The sequence below is a fragment of the Lepisosteus platostomus genome, chromosome 7, assembly GCF_059453375.1.
Source record: "Lepisosteus platostomus isolate fLepPlt1 chromosome 7, fLepPlt1.hap1, whole genome shotgun sequence".
NCBI lineage: Eukaryota > Metazoa > Chordata > Actinopteri > Semionotiformes > Lepisosteidae > Lepisosteus > Lepisosteus platostomus.
The window spans coordinates 14,040,299-14,054,569 of NC_142617.1; the positions used below are offsets into that span (position 1 = coordinate 14,040,299).

The 14,271-nt window shown below is 36.8% G+C and overlaps 1 protein-coding gene and 1 long non-coding RNA gene across 3 annotated transcripts in view; one reads left to right on the forward strand and one right to left on the reverse strand.

Annotated features, from left to right (window-relative positions):
• ubl3a (ubiquitin-like 3a) overlaps positions 1 to 5,733 on the reverse strand; it is a 32,443-nt gene extending 26,710 nt beyond the window's left edge. Inside the window, exons 1-2 of one of the 2 annotated variants that reach the window (XM_088639383.1) lie at positions 5,490 to 5,732; positions 5,118 to 5,175 (exon numbers count right to left, since the gene is read on the reverse strand). In XM_088639383.1, coding sequence (XP_088495509.1) covers positions 5,118 to 5,175; positions 5,490 to 5,494 — 63 coding nt within the window. In that variant the 5' untranslated portion in view covers positions 5,495 to 5,732. Of the gene's footprint in view, positions 1 to 5,117; positions 5,176 to 5,489 lie in introns of both variants that reach the window. The other variant, XM_088639384.1, reaches the window with a different exon arrangement.
• On the forward strand, positions 5,668 to 13,837 carry LOC148658334 (uncharacterized). Its single transcript, XR_015940047.1, has 3 exons — positions 5,668 to 5,804; positions 10,136 to 10,271; positions 12,101 to 13,837. It is a non-coding gene; the product is annotated as an uncharacterized LOC148658334 (long non-coding RNA).
• The last annotated feature ends 434 nt before the right edge of the window (positions 13,838 to 14,271 follow it).

A 14,271-nucleotide genomic window follows, 5' to 3' on the forward strand; every position in this document is an offset into this window, starting at 1 on the left:
ATCTGACCTCATCCACAATACAACTACATGGATCCACTGGCACCACAGACCCGATCTCCATATTAATGAGGTCAAGACAGGACAGTTTCTGTCTTGACCTTATTTATATGGAGATTGGGACCAGGAGAGGGAATACAGAAGCTCCTAGCACAGCACCAGTGTCTTTTTTAAGCTACACTGAGACTAGGCACATATACAGTATCTAATTCTAGAGCTGTGAGAATCTGACACCACAGTTTTCATTTAACAGGGGTACTAGGGGACGCCAAGGAGTATCGGTTTAGAATAGTAGAGAAAGAGGAGAAAAGCATTTTCCAAAACTTAACCACATCTGAACACTCCCAAAACGTGCAAGAAGGTGGCTACAGCACCCAACAAATCAGAAAGGGACACTTGGAAACTCTGTCAAGAAAATTGAAGTATATCATTGTATGATTAGGATTTTTAAAAGTTGATTTTATATCGAGATCAGCACAGTAGCATGGTGGTTATCACTGCTGCCTTGCAGAACAGGTGCCCTGTGTTCAATTCCAGATCTGGGGTGCTATCTGTGTGGAGTTTGTATCTTCTCCCTGCATTTGCCTGGTTTCCTTTGCTGCTGGTTTCCTCCCATAGATGCAAGACATACTGGTAGATTAATAGGCTCGGGTGAGGGGGTGTCTGTGTTTCTGACCTGTGATCCTGTCTTGTACTTTTTGCTTGCCAAGATAGGCTCCAGCTCCTCAATGACTGTGAACTGGGTGAAGTGGTTAGAAGATGGATGGGTGGATTTGATCACTTTTTATTGTCCCCCCCAAAAAATTTTATTTACCAATTGATTTTTCATCCGTGACATTCCAACCCATTTTCCAAGTATGAACAACTGGAGGATACCAATCCCTCTGAACTGCCTCTTAAATTACGTATGGGAAGTGTACACGCTCTCGTCCCCCAGGGGATGTGATCAGCATGCACTGTACAATGGACACATTAGTAAAAACACGAAAAAGGAGACGGGTAACATTTTAAGATTCCAGGTCCTGGAGCAAGTGAAGACATGAAAACGAATCCTCAATTTAAACAAAATCTGCTGGAATGTGAAAGGTATCTCCACAGTGAAGAAGAGAAAGGGGAACTACCCGTAAGTAACGCATTGTTATGAATAACAGAAGAATAGGAGGGCCACGTCTTCTGACATTTCGTGAATCTTTCTACTACGTGTCATGGTGGGATTAAGTATGGACTCATATGACCAAACACTTTTCATCCCAAAGTGTGGTTCACATAGATACTGTAGGAGGGAGACTCACTTCTCCCACTTGGATAGGAGTTAGGTTCTTCATCCACTGCACTGAATCCTGTAGTCAATACGTGTCAGTAGTCCCACAGCAGATCAGATGGAAAAGTAAGAACTCAGCAGCTGAATTAAGGAGTAAACTGGGTTTGCACACTCTGGCCTAGCTAAAAGTAAATCAAACACAGATTTGTCATAAGCATGCACTGATACAGTATATACAACTGAAATTATTGCTTCTTGTTTGTTGGTGTTCAACTAACTTTAATTTGCTAAATTATACTAATATTAAGCACGAACAGCTCACCAAGCAGAATAAATAATAATCAAAGCCTGAGTCCCAGAGCAGATACTAATTCCCCAATATTCTTATTTAGACAATTTGATGGTAATATTATAAGTACACCTACACACAGCCAAAAACCCAAATGCTAATAAAACAAGAGCACACACAACAAACAAATAGATAATTGTCTTATTCACAAGCTTAGATACAAGAATGTGGATTATGTCTTCAAGACTGGTCACTTTATAACAAGTAAGGGGACTGGATTAGTTTTTACTTACAAATCATACATGTTCAACTTCTCTTGACATAGCCCTTCCTGTGTTTTGCAGCTTGCATTATAAAAAGAAAACGAGAACGCAAATATACTATACTATATATAAAATATATATAAGTATAGTATATTTATAAGTATACTATTTATAAAACCTGCGCACACATTGCACAGCATTTCTGTCAGGCTAATCTACAAGCCCTCCCCCCAGCCTAGGACTTCACAGCTGTTAGGGCCACACACTGACGTGCTGACTATCTCATTCCTGCTTCCCACCTCTTTAGTGCCTTTTCAGCCGTCTCAAATGACTGGAAGACACAAAGCACAAATTAAGGACATTTGAAATCTAGTCTTAAACAAGTGACTTAACTGCTAGTTAAATAAGCAGCTTTAATTGGAAAAAAAGACTTACTTTAATAGATGTGCTGATTTTAACACTTCATCTGAAATTATGCAATGTGCTACAGACTTTTGGATAAAGGTCGATTTATTTTAAGAGCGTTTTAGTTGTTTTTAGAAACTTGAAAATCAAAGGACAATCCAGGGCTACTTCAAAAGTGTTCCTCCATCCATCCTTCAATCTCCTAACCGCTTTATCTAGTACAGGATTGTGGGGGAGCTGGTGTCTATCCCATCAGGCAACAGGCTTAATGCAGGATACACCCTGGATGGGACTCCAGTCAGGGCACACAGACCCAAGGGTCAATTTTTCCAGAAGCTTATTAACCTACCGATGTGTCTTTGCACTGTGGGAGGAAACTGGAGGCAGTGATGATAACCACTGTGCCACCATGCTGCCCTGTTCAAAAATCACAAATACCTAGTTCGTCCATTCACCTCACTGTAGTCACTGGGTATAAAGGTTATATTTTAAAACCTTATTAAAGACAGTGGTGATATTTTAATTAGCTATAGAGTAGGACATTAACCTTCTCCACCCCAGAGTCTAGCACTTACAGGGGTGATATAGGCTTCTGGTGTACAGCTTTCTTTTGAGGCATATTAGACATTACTGCCAAGTAACAAATGAGAAATGAGGCAGAAAGGCAGGGAAACTTAAAATAGGAAACTTTGTCTTTTTTCTTGTCTTTAGGATTTCAATTTGAAGCCAGACCCGTAGCTAGATTCCACAATGACTTTTATTGTAATAAGCAAGACATTTAAGTTGTGTAGTTTGAATGCAAAGCACAGATAATTCTCTCTAGTAATTCAGCATAGAATAGAATGGATATTGTTCTTCAAATGCACATTACTTACAGTATTAACCACCAGATAGAGCTTGTCAGCTGGTCACTCGGTGACACTGTGCAATAAGTATTTTTTAACCATCTAAAACTGTTAAAAAGGCCTAATTGATTAAAATGCAGTAAGCATCTTCTAGATTTTTCTTTGCATCAATTGCTGCTTTATACTTATTGCATACTTTTTTTGTATAAAACAACAAATCCTGCTCTTGTTTCTTACCAGAAAATGTCTATAAATACCAGAAGTCCAGATTTAAATAAGCAAGCGACAACAGAAGACACACAACACTACAACCTTTCAATGTTGCGGAGCCTGTAGTCTGGTACACAGGCAATGAAAACTTGCCAATCCATCACACGTATCTCAAAAAAAAGGGAAAAGCAGCCTTTCAATGTATCTGTCTCATTTCGCTGTTAGTCACAACCACCTGCTTCTTTTAAAGAGTAAAGTATCAGCTTCAGTAACATGGCTGCGGGGGCTCGTTCCATGCTCCTACAACCCTTTGTGCAAAGAACCGGCTCTTATTTCCAGGTTTTAAACATGCTTCACCATAGTTTCCTCCTGCATTGTCTTGGTTTAAGTATCATTGCGCACTGGTAAGAACAGTGAGTTCAGTCTCCAGGCACCTAAATGTTTCTAGTATTTATGTTTACACTCTACATTCTAGAAAAAGCCATACAAGGTACAACATTTCACTGCCAGTATCTCTTGTTGTTCCTGTTCCTGAGACACCATGGGTAGGTACTGCTTGTGGGAATCCTGCTTCATGGTCGCAGTATGCATCTAGGCATTTACAGTGATGAAGCGACTACATGCAAAGCAACCTCAAAATGTTAGCCAAACTAAACTATAGGGTATAAGCGTAAGCATTAAACATCCCCTGAGTCAACACTGCAGTCTTTGTGGTGGATTAGTTTCAGCACTTTTAAAATGTCTGCCATTCTTTACAATGTTTTGTCAATTTCAATTCACCCTGCTTTCCAGTACTTAGCAAGGGGCACATGGATTTACGCAAGACAGATGAGCAGCCGCTTCGTGTACAGCCTTCCATCAATTTTAATCATCTAAAAGCAACTAATGTTTTCTAAGTTATATTACCTCAACAAGTGAAATACAGGTAGGCACATCAGCAATGTAACCCAATACTCATGCCTTTTAAGACACGATTTGAAAATGTTTTTTTTGCGCTGATCAAACTGCAGTTATTTGTGAAAAAATACAGAAACGAAAAGTCGCTTTTACGACCGAACAGAAACTTTTAATTCCTCACCTTCACTATATAAACTTTAATAATGAAAATACGGTTTCTTTATAGTTGGAATGGTTTTAATGGTAAGAACACAGTTCTTCTGCAAAGCAGCGGCGAGATTCGGAATTACATAACAGGAGGAATAACTATAAATGTAAATCAAAAGTCCACTATGACATTTGGAAGCTATAGCGTCAACAACAACCTTCATTTCAATTTAGCCTAAATCTGATCGCAAATGAAGGAAAATTATCAGATTCACTTTGTAGCAAGCGCAATCTTACCAAAACAAGTGCAATTCATTCGAAACAAACGTGAACTGTACAGTCGCTCAACATGCAGAACACGTTCCGTAATGATTTCCTCCATAATTATAAATTTCACACCTAGCTTGAGTTCATCTCGTCAGAAAACAAATATTTAGCAAACAGAGAAGCGGACTGCTATGTTGCTGTATTAGGCAATGTCAAACAGTCGAAACAGTAATTCACATTAATAATTGAATCGAACCAGGTTCATTCATATTTAGGATATGTCCTGGATCGACTGTTAAAACTCGGAATTTCATTTCTACAGCCAGAGTCATTTTCTTACAATTAATTTAAATTAAGCGATATATTTTCTTATAATGGATACAAAGTAGACATTGGTATACATCTCATTTCATTACAAACCACAGAAAATGAACTAATGTACAATACAACATATACAGTACATATTTAATATATATACGACGGAGAAGATAGCACAGTCATGCAAATATATGAAAACAAACTGACTAATTTCTCACCATATCAGTTGGAATATTGCTTGACATCTTGGGACTGTTTATGCTTTTTGTGGTTGACCTTCGAGGAGAAAATGTCACTTTTTTATTTTTCAGTGCAGTTGTATAATTACTTGACAATCGGAGTTATAACTTATCCCGGACAAAAAAAAAAGAGAAAATCCCAATGATAATTCTGGTGGATACTCCTTCTTCAGCACCTAGAGAGGTACAGTATACGACTGCTAGAAAGGTTTCCTTGCAAAATACATTTGTTCTCCTTTTTTAAATTAAAATCCCACCAAAAATGGACAATTGTATCCTTATACATTTACTGGCAGGTCCCCCCACCCACCCCCCAAAATATATATATATATTTTAAAACAGGATTCTTACGCCATAGGAAAACGAATTTCTGAACATCCAGGAAATTACAGTCCTTTTAAATCCTTAAAGTTTTTTTTACAAAAAGAAAGCAAACACTCGAATGTGTTGGATGTACCGATAGTTCTCAAGCCCTTTTTCCATACCCCTATAAAAAGAGTATTTGCGTATCTTTTATTTCATAATTCAGATCAGTGTCCCTCTTCTGCTCCGTCCTGCTGTCATCCTGCCTCATACCAACATGGCGGCGGCTCAAGGAAAAAAAATCATCGGGTAAACCTTGGTTAAATTTGAAAAAAAGGAAAAGACCTACCATTATGTCATTTGGTATGTAAATCTGCGCGCCTTCGTAACGATGGAAGGGGCGGGGAGCGGAGATTTATCATTTTGTCGTAAAAGAAACGAAAAATACAGTGTTATTTTTTTTCAAGGCTAATAAAAACTTTACCAATAAACCAGAATCAATATATGTGATTAGAACTATTATTTTATATCGATCAAACTTGCATTCTCACATGCAGCTGTAACATTCTATTTTATTTTTCTCTTTTTGCTTTGAAAAGCTATGAAACAAAACTCAGATATGGATGTTCTTTGTTAGACAAAAATGCATCCTAGCCCAACTGCAGTTTTGTTTTTATTAAAATGGTTTGGGTTTCTTACATGTACACACAGTTAAATCCAGTAGAATTTCAGAATGCATCCAGCTGTTTTTGTTTCCGTCAAAGTGATGTGTTAAAGTAATCGTTGCCAGAAAAAATAGAAGTTGGAGGTACACAAGGCATATTCAACACGATTTACAATGTGCCAGTGTCCAAAATAACTGAGACTGACCATGTGATCCTGAATATATTTGGTGTTGCTATTTTGTCTTTTTTAAATTATAAACTACAAGAAGTGGACAATATTGAGTCTTACATCTTAACCACTTTCATGTCAACGTGTGTTATGTTTGATGTTTTTTTTTGCTTTTGCCCCAGATACATGATTAACGTTAAATAGTTTTCAAATTAAGTAATAAAGCTAATCTAGTAGTGGTAGACAGTGTGTTCAATGCCCCCATTAGAAACTTTAAATAAAAAAATCATCTTCAGGCATTCTTTCAATAGTTAATTAACAAATTCCAGCAATGTACTTTAGTGGCAAACATGGACAGTGAAGGCTGCTTATTATTTGTCTGAGTTTTGGTTCGTCATGAAGTAGGAGACTCGGGAAAGGTAGCAGCCACTTGAACATTACTTAATTATTTTCTATGTCATGCGTGTTCTCTTTTCTTTCCCCTGTGTCTATTTTAGTTCATCTTGGTATCTGTGACATTTGCTTTTGTTGTACTCTTTTCTGTGGCCTGTGTGTATTACTAGTAGTTGATTTTGTTCATGCAGCATTTACATACTTGTTTCTGGAACATATTGCTTTCATTGAGACTACTTGCTCTTGAATGGAAAAGTCCAGTGCATTTTAGTTATTTGCTTTGTAGGAAATTGTGGAATTTAGTAAAACATTTTTCTACATGTATGTGTATGTTAATATATGTAACAAATCCTACAACATGCGTTTGTGAACGTCTCTGTTTTAATTTCACTCTGAAAAAATACAGATTTCAAAGTGTCACTAAAGGCGTTTTTCAAGTTACATGTCCTTGTATTGCACTGATATTTGCAGTGCCCATCAGAATATCAAAAATACCTATGCTTAGGGGCTTTTCTCAATACATTTATCAACAATTTAAATGAGGCCATAAACCAGTATTTTAGCCTTCCCTTTAGAATACAGTTGAAGGACTTATTCCATTATTAACGATTAACATTGCAATAAAGCTGTTTCTGTTTCAAAGAGTCTAAAATGTTTGGTGGAAAACCAAACAGATTAAAAAAAAAGAATACAGTAGTTAATCTGGTTTATTTCACAACAGCGTCATTCCATGTTAAGAGTTAGAGAATCAAAGTGCTCATTACTGTTTTTTTTTTTTTTACCTTAGGTTAAAGAAATTAAATCAGACAGTGAGATAATCATGCTTGGATATCTGCAAACAGATTAACTTCTAAATCAGGAGATGATGAGAACCCTACTTTTAAAAACATTAGCTGTGTTCTAAGCCAACCTCTGTCTTAAATCCTTCTCACAGTAAGACCTTTAATCCAGGTGCCCATGCAGCGCCAGATCACCTGCCAGAGAAGCTATGGAAGTTTATGATAAACACAAATATGAATAGTTAAAGCATGAGTCATGTTCTGGGATGATGTAACATCTTCTGACAGGATAGGTTTTGTGTTTAATTACGAATCTACACTTGAAAATGTGTAACAGCTTGTTAACAGTTTTTACCTTGACTTGGCAAAAGAAATTAAGGTTGGCCAAGGCTCAGATTATTGAGCTTGGTTATTGTGCCAAAATAAAATAATGACAAAATATTGTCAAATTCTTTACAGTCAATAAATGCCCAATTCCTTTTTAACTATTATTGATAGTCAGGTACCATCTATCTGAGCTCCAACTGTCTTTTTCCTCATCTCCTCCATAGAACACATTGTCTCTTTGCAGCTTGAATGTGGTGTTTTACTTGAACATTATACAGCTTCAAGACAACCCTCTGTTTTACAAACAACCCTTGAAGAGTTACATCATTTTCATGATGTCTGTTTTTTGCAGTCTGCTGAAACCTAAATGGTTTTGAGCAATCTTAGATTCAAATGAAAGCTGGTCTCTTGTATTTTTTAGTTCTCTTGGTTGAGTCTGAGTTTGTTGGCTGCTGTGTACATCTCACTATGTATGATTCTTGTGCACTCTTAAAAAAGAATTGTTTGACCTATAGGGTGGGGTCACTATAAGACTCTTCAGTGAACACCTTGAGAGAAGAAGCAATTTTAAAATTGTCCAGAAATAGAATGCTGACTCTTAAATTAAGCCTGACACTTTGCTAAATTTAAAGATGTTGGATAATTATCCCTCTCAGAAATAATAATAATACTGATTAACATAAATGTAAGTATTGTTTTTTATTTTTAGTTGCATTATATTACTGTGATGCGATATGTGTTAAAATGACTATTTAGCCTACTTTGAATTGGATCGTCCTAAATCAATAACATTGATCAGCTGTTTACATGGTCAAGACTTTAGTAGGGATAAAGAACAGCTAATCAGTATTGTGAGTTTTATGTTTATTGTTATTAAGCCAAAACAGTATGCCTCAGTGAAAGTATGATTCTTAGTGTAAAAAAGACAATCAGTTTCACGTGTGAATATCAAGTTATCAACTCACTCTATCAGTAATGCTATATTGTGTCTGCTTCAAAATATACCAAATATATTTATGTAAAAAGTGATAGTAATACAAATCTGGACTGAGTTTTAGTATTTATTGTGCTAATTTCTTCATTAACAAAGCGAACACATCCTGAAAATCATTCAAGACATGTTTAGAAATTAAGAAGTGGAAATGTTGTCTTCTAAGACTGTAGCATCCCTCTCTGAACAATTGAACTGGAAATGTACTCTCTGCCATACAATTATTTTAATTCCTCTGAAAAAAAGTTTCAAAGTTCTACATCCAAATTATAGGATTGATGCTCTCCTTAGTAAAAGCAGTCTGCTGCTTCATTATTTCTGTGGTTAATATAATGTTTTGCGCCTCTTCATTTCAGCCAGGTGATTTCAGGCAGGTCCAAGAATGAGAAAAGTATCCTGATTTTCTGCCAGAAACCAAATAATAAAATTTCTAGTATATTTTATACCCCACTTATACTGGTTTTGGCAATTGAACTTTAAAAACGGTAAAGGAGGAATTAAAAATTAGACCCTTTTAAAAGAATCACTCTTTTACATTCAACAGGCACATGGAATATCTTGGAGAACTGAATGGAAATAGACTAAGGACAGAAAAAAAGGGGTACATATAGTACATTGTGGATATTACAAAGCCACTCTGTAGAAGTAAATTAAAATCCCTTAATAAATGGCGTGGTGAAATTCTGAAATGTGTTGCAATTTCGTACCATACAATTACATGGCGCAATAATGGGCCGACTGATTTTTTTTTTGCATTTGTGCTTATGGTTTTCTATTTGTATTGTAGACAAACCACCAGCTGTGTTAGCAGGTCTGAATAACATATGACATGGGTAGAGGAATCCAACACTATAATTTCAGTGGTTCATAATGGTGTCACTGAAAAGATAATAATCACCATGAGAAAAAAGATGACTGTGATGCTGTTCTGAAATGATAAAACCCAACATTTTAATTGCTACCATGTGCTAAACTAATCATTAACAGTTTTAACTGCAGCTATTATGTAGTGAATTGTTAATGGACCTTGATCTTGTTTTTCTTCCAGTGATTTCGTTGTTGTTGTTGTTGTTGTTGTTGTTGCAATATACCTTCACCAGAGTTAGGCATGCCAATAAATCTACCTTTCCTACTTTCTGTGCCATAACTGTCAGCATGACAAAGCCTTTTAATCTAAGGGAAATTACCATAGCATAAAAACATTTGTTTTCTCCTATTTTGGAACTGAAGCTAAAAGTATTCTGTAAAACAAACCAGAAACCAGGCAATAAAATAATTCTTTAGGTTTCCTTTTCTGTGGTTTGTAAAACAAAATCACTTATTTTGAATCACAAAAGAGTGAGCTTATATCCTGTTTTCATATATTGCAGAGTCTAAAACTGGAAATTTGCTCAATACCTTTTACTGGAAGCATTTTCTGAACTAAAAAAATGCGTGTGTCTCATTATCATACCACATAGTGTGAGACACTCTCACACACCTGCCAAGAAGACATATGCTTTAAAGGTATGTTAACTGTATTTTTTTTACTTTTCAGGATACAGTAGGCCTCTGCCTGTTACAGTTCACACTGTTTCCACTTTTGCTAGATATCTGGATAGATTTATAATAATCCAGTTTTTATTCACATAAAAATGTGACTCACCTGTTCCACATATAAAGACCAGTATATTCGAGGAAATTCTGTAACCATGCATAGCTTCTTTCCTTTTAATACACTTTTCCTGTGTATTAGCTATAATTATCTCCATCCAATCAGAAATGTGTCTTATAAAAAGTCACCGATCTATGTAAGCAGATATAGATACAGATTAAACTTGTCCCAAAACAAATGAAGTCTTTCTTTTCATTACAGACCACACTGATAAAATGTTTTTCAAACTTAAAATGTTGCTCAAGTGAAAAGTACCAGCTGATAAACAGCTGCCAACTTAAAGTAGTGGTAAATGTTTAGTGAATGAAGGCTGATGTGCCTCTTAACTTGAGTTTAATGTAATAACATTTTAATCAGATTTCTCCTAAAAGTCTATAGTGTTATATTATCATAAAGGCCCAGTAAGCTGCAGTAAAATGAGACATGAAACAGTATGAACACAAAATGATTGTGCCACTTTACTGTAGTAAATCATTTTCATCCTTGCGTCTTTTAACAAGGCTAAATGGGCATCTGCTTTAAGGCCAAATTCAGTGTCTGCCTTTAATTCATTGCTTACATTTATGCTTCTTTTTAAAATAAACCCATGAAAACCCAAAGTCTTACTTTAAAGATCACTTTTAAATAAGGTTCACATGCAACTGGGAAGTCAACAAAGTACTCTCTGTATCACTCTTCACAACATCATGGGTGGAACAGGATCATTTCAGACAGGAGGTGTGGGAGGAAATCACCAATATAGAGAGTCTCTCAGTGGCATGTTTTCACAAAACAAGCGTGGTTGTGTGTTTCTATTTTAAACCAGTACTTTTCCTGGAGCTGAAGCCGCCCGTGCTGTGTGTTACAGAGAATGCTGTTTGGTTTGTACCTGAAGTGTGACAAGCACAGTTAAAAAACATTAGTCATTTTCTCTATAACCTGTCTTCATATTTGTGGGTCCTTTCGTGTTTCGTAGTCTCTTCCTGTTTTTGTTTCTGGACTTTGCTACAGACTTGTTTGTTATTTTGGGGTGGGGGGGGAGGTGTAGACCTATTTGGTAAAGTTCCTTCCCACTTCTCAAAGTGGGTGGTTGATCCTATTCTTTCCTATCGTATTCTTTCATCACCTTGGTATTTACTGTGTGTCCTGTGTAGTATTGTTTGCTACAGTATATTCAGTGTTTGGCTATTATTTTCAGCATAATTGTCATTCTAGATAACAGGTGCAGCTCTGGTTAGTTACATGTTTTTAATGAAATGTCTTATTTGCCTGATTTCCTGTTGTGCATTCCGCCTTAGCTCGTTATTTTCCTCAAATATGTAACTCAGAATATTTCTCACAGCCAAATGAGTGGCCACATCAGGATTTGCACCATCAGGCATTTACAGAAGTCAAGAAAGAAACATACAGTGTCATGTTGTTTCCCTTTGTAGACTTCTAGATAATAACTTGTTAGAAGCCTCTGCTAAAATTATAATTGCTGGCAGATTTAGTTGCAATCCAACATTTCTTTACAGAAAAAAACCAAGAAGAATGGGTCATGTGGAACACAAAATAAACACAACTCAAAAATTAAACAGGAAAATAAGGACAACTCACTTTTTAACGTTTAGCTACTGTAGGTTAGTTATTCTAAGCCCTGTGTTCCAAAACTGTTTCAAACAATTATTTGTTTCATGTTTGTTTTTCTCTTTATATCCAGCCAGGTTTCTTGCTCCTTTAACTTGGGTGGTCCAGCTTAATTTCCTCACACACCTACACTTCATGTAACTAAACTCGTCATACTTCCCTGATAAACAGCCATCATCATTTAAAATGCTGGCAGCTGCCCATTTAAGAAAATGTCTTAAAGGAGACAGAAGCCATCAGACTCTGGTTCTTTTGTCCTTCGCAGTACTGCCACAGTACTGTTTCCTCCTTTTGACTGGGGTTAACACTGAATAAAGCATGAATTGAGCATTTTGTGTGCTGGCTCAAACATTATACATAAACAAACATCTTGGCCTGTACTTTAAAGAAGTCTGCCATAAAGATAACATTATCATATTTTTGGGGAGAGTACTTAAGCCTGCAAGCTCCTTGGAGCACAAGGCTGACAAATGCACATCAGTTCCAGGAACGTATGTGCATGTTTCTTGTGCCTTTTCTGGATTTAGTTACACCTCTGAAAGGACTGAATGCTCAGGCTGAAACTAAAGCTATGACAACCTGCTCCAGACCTCATGCTGAAATGGGAATTCTTCCATGTAGGAAGCCCCTGGGTCTGCCCAGCATTCCGCAATCAGGAGACATATGGCATGGGCTGCCAGCCTGACAGAAGCCCAAGGGGAGAAGAGCACGGCCTTGTAAAGCAGTTGATTTGGCAGCCTGAAGTGATCCAGGGACCTGACAAAAATAGTCTCCCGTGGGACCTGTTCCATCCCAACGAATCAGACTCAACAGCCAGCAACAGATGTACGCCGTAACTAATCCTGCCGCCAAACTTTCAGGACACGTTTTAGCACAGCACCATATGTCAACACACCACAGCCAGAACAAGTAGCACCAAGGACATCATACCGATGCTCTCTTCCCTTGTGGTGGCTGTTTGTACAGCTAAACAACACGGCTGGTACAGAATGATCCACTTGTTGACGCATCAAGTCCCTGGGATAAGGAGAGTGTGAGTGACAATGCACAGCAGCAAAGTGAAGACCAGACCAGAACACTCTTCATACTTCATACTTAGAGATGAAATGTTTTTTTTACTAAGGTTATATATATTTCATAGTAATATTTTGTGATATCTTAGTGATTGTGGGCTCTGCAAATTCAGATTGAGCGCAGCTCACCCAGTAAGTGTTTTGAATGTGCCTTTTGGCCTCCTTGGCCTATCTTTCAAAAAGACTGAAACTTAAACAATTGAAAAGAAGCATCTGACATGTTCTGTTTGCTTAGGGAACTGAAGATCGGAACACTAGTAAGAACAATAGGGTATTGAAGTCCCCACAGTCAAATGTGGTCTCAATCACACCTTGTATTTCTAAAAAGTTCAGGTCAGGGCAAACTCAAACAATGTGCGGAAATAAACACTGAAACAAAGCAAGAGAAAAAACATCACTGGTCTTGGCAATGCATACCCAGGCTGCAGCACACAGCAAATGTAACCTAGTAACAGAAGCATAAACTGCAACCTCATACAAAAGCAGGTTATGCATTTCTTGCTTTTCCTCCAGCAATGCACCATTCTGAAGTGAGGTACAGGTGACCTGCCAGATAGACTGCTTGATCTATCTTCTTCTGTTCAGGCTCTGGGTTATAACCTGTTAGTATCTTGATAATTTATCTTTAGGGTTTACCTAGAATCTACATCTTGCAGGTGTCCCCTTTCCGTTTTGAGTGTTAATATTTTGGAAGTATTTCAGGCCAAATAAATTTATTGAAATGTTGGTATTCCTTATTCTATCCTGTTGTTAAGGTTTCCTTCTCCTTCTTGAAAAAAGTATTCATAATAGGTTACAGTCATATGACTGCATATACAGTATAATGTAAATAAAAGAAAGAAAAAACAGTCTTATGTAAAAATTCTTCCAGGGTTTAAAACATCCAATAGTATTCTTTAGGTCTTCCATAAAAAGAAGTTATGGAAGAAAAGTGAAACATTTTTAAAGCTATAATGAAAATACATCAGAAGTTTAGTTCAACACTAAATACAAGTTCTGTGCTATACTGTTGAATTGTAGCACGTTGTTCTTCATCATTGTTTTATAGAATAACTTTTAAACAACCAAAAGGTAAAGAAAAACTAAAAATGTCCAGCCCTTTTATTCTTAGTCAGTTATCTGGAGATGTCTGGTTCTATGTAAAACAATGGAGTAATCTTACTAGCATCCC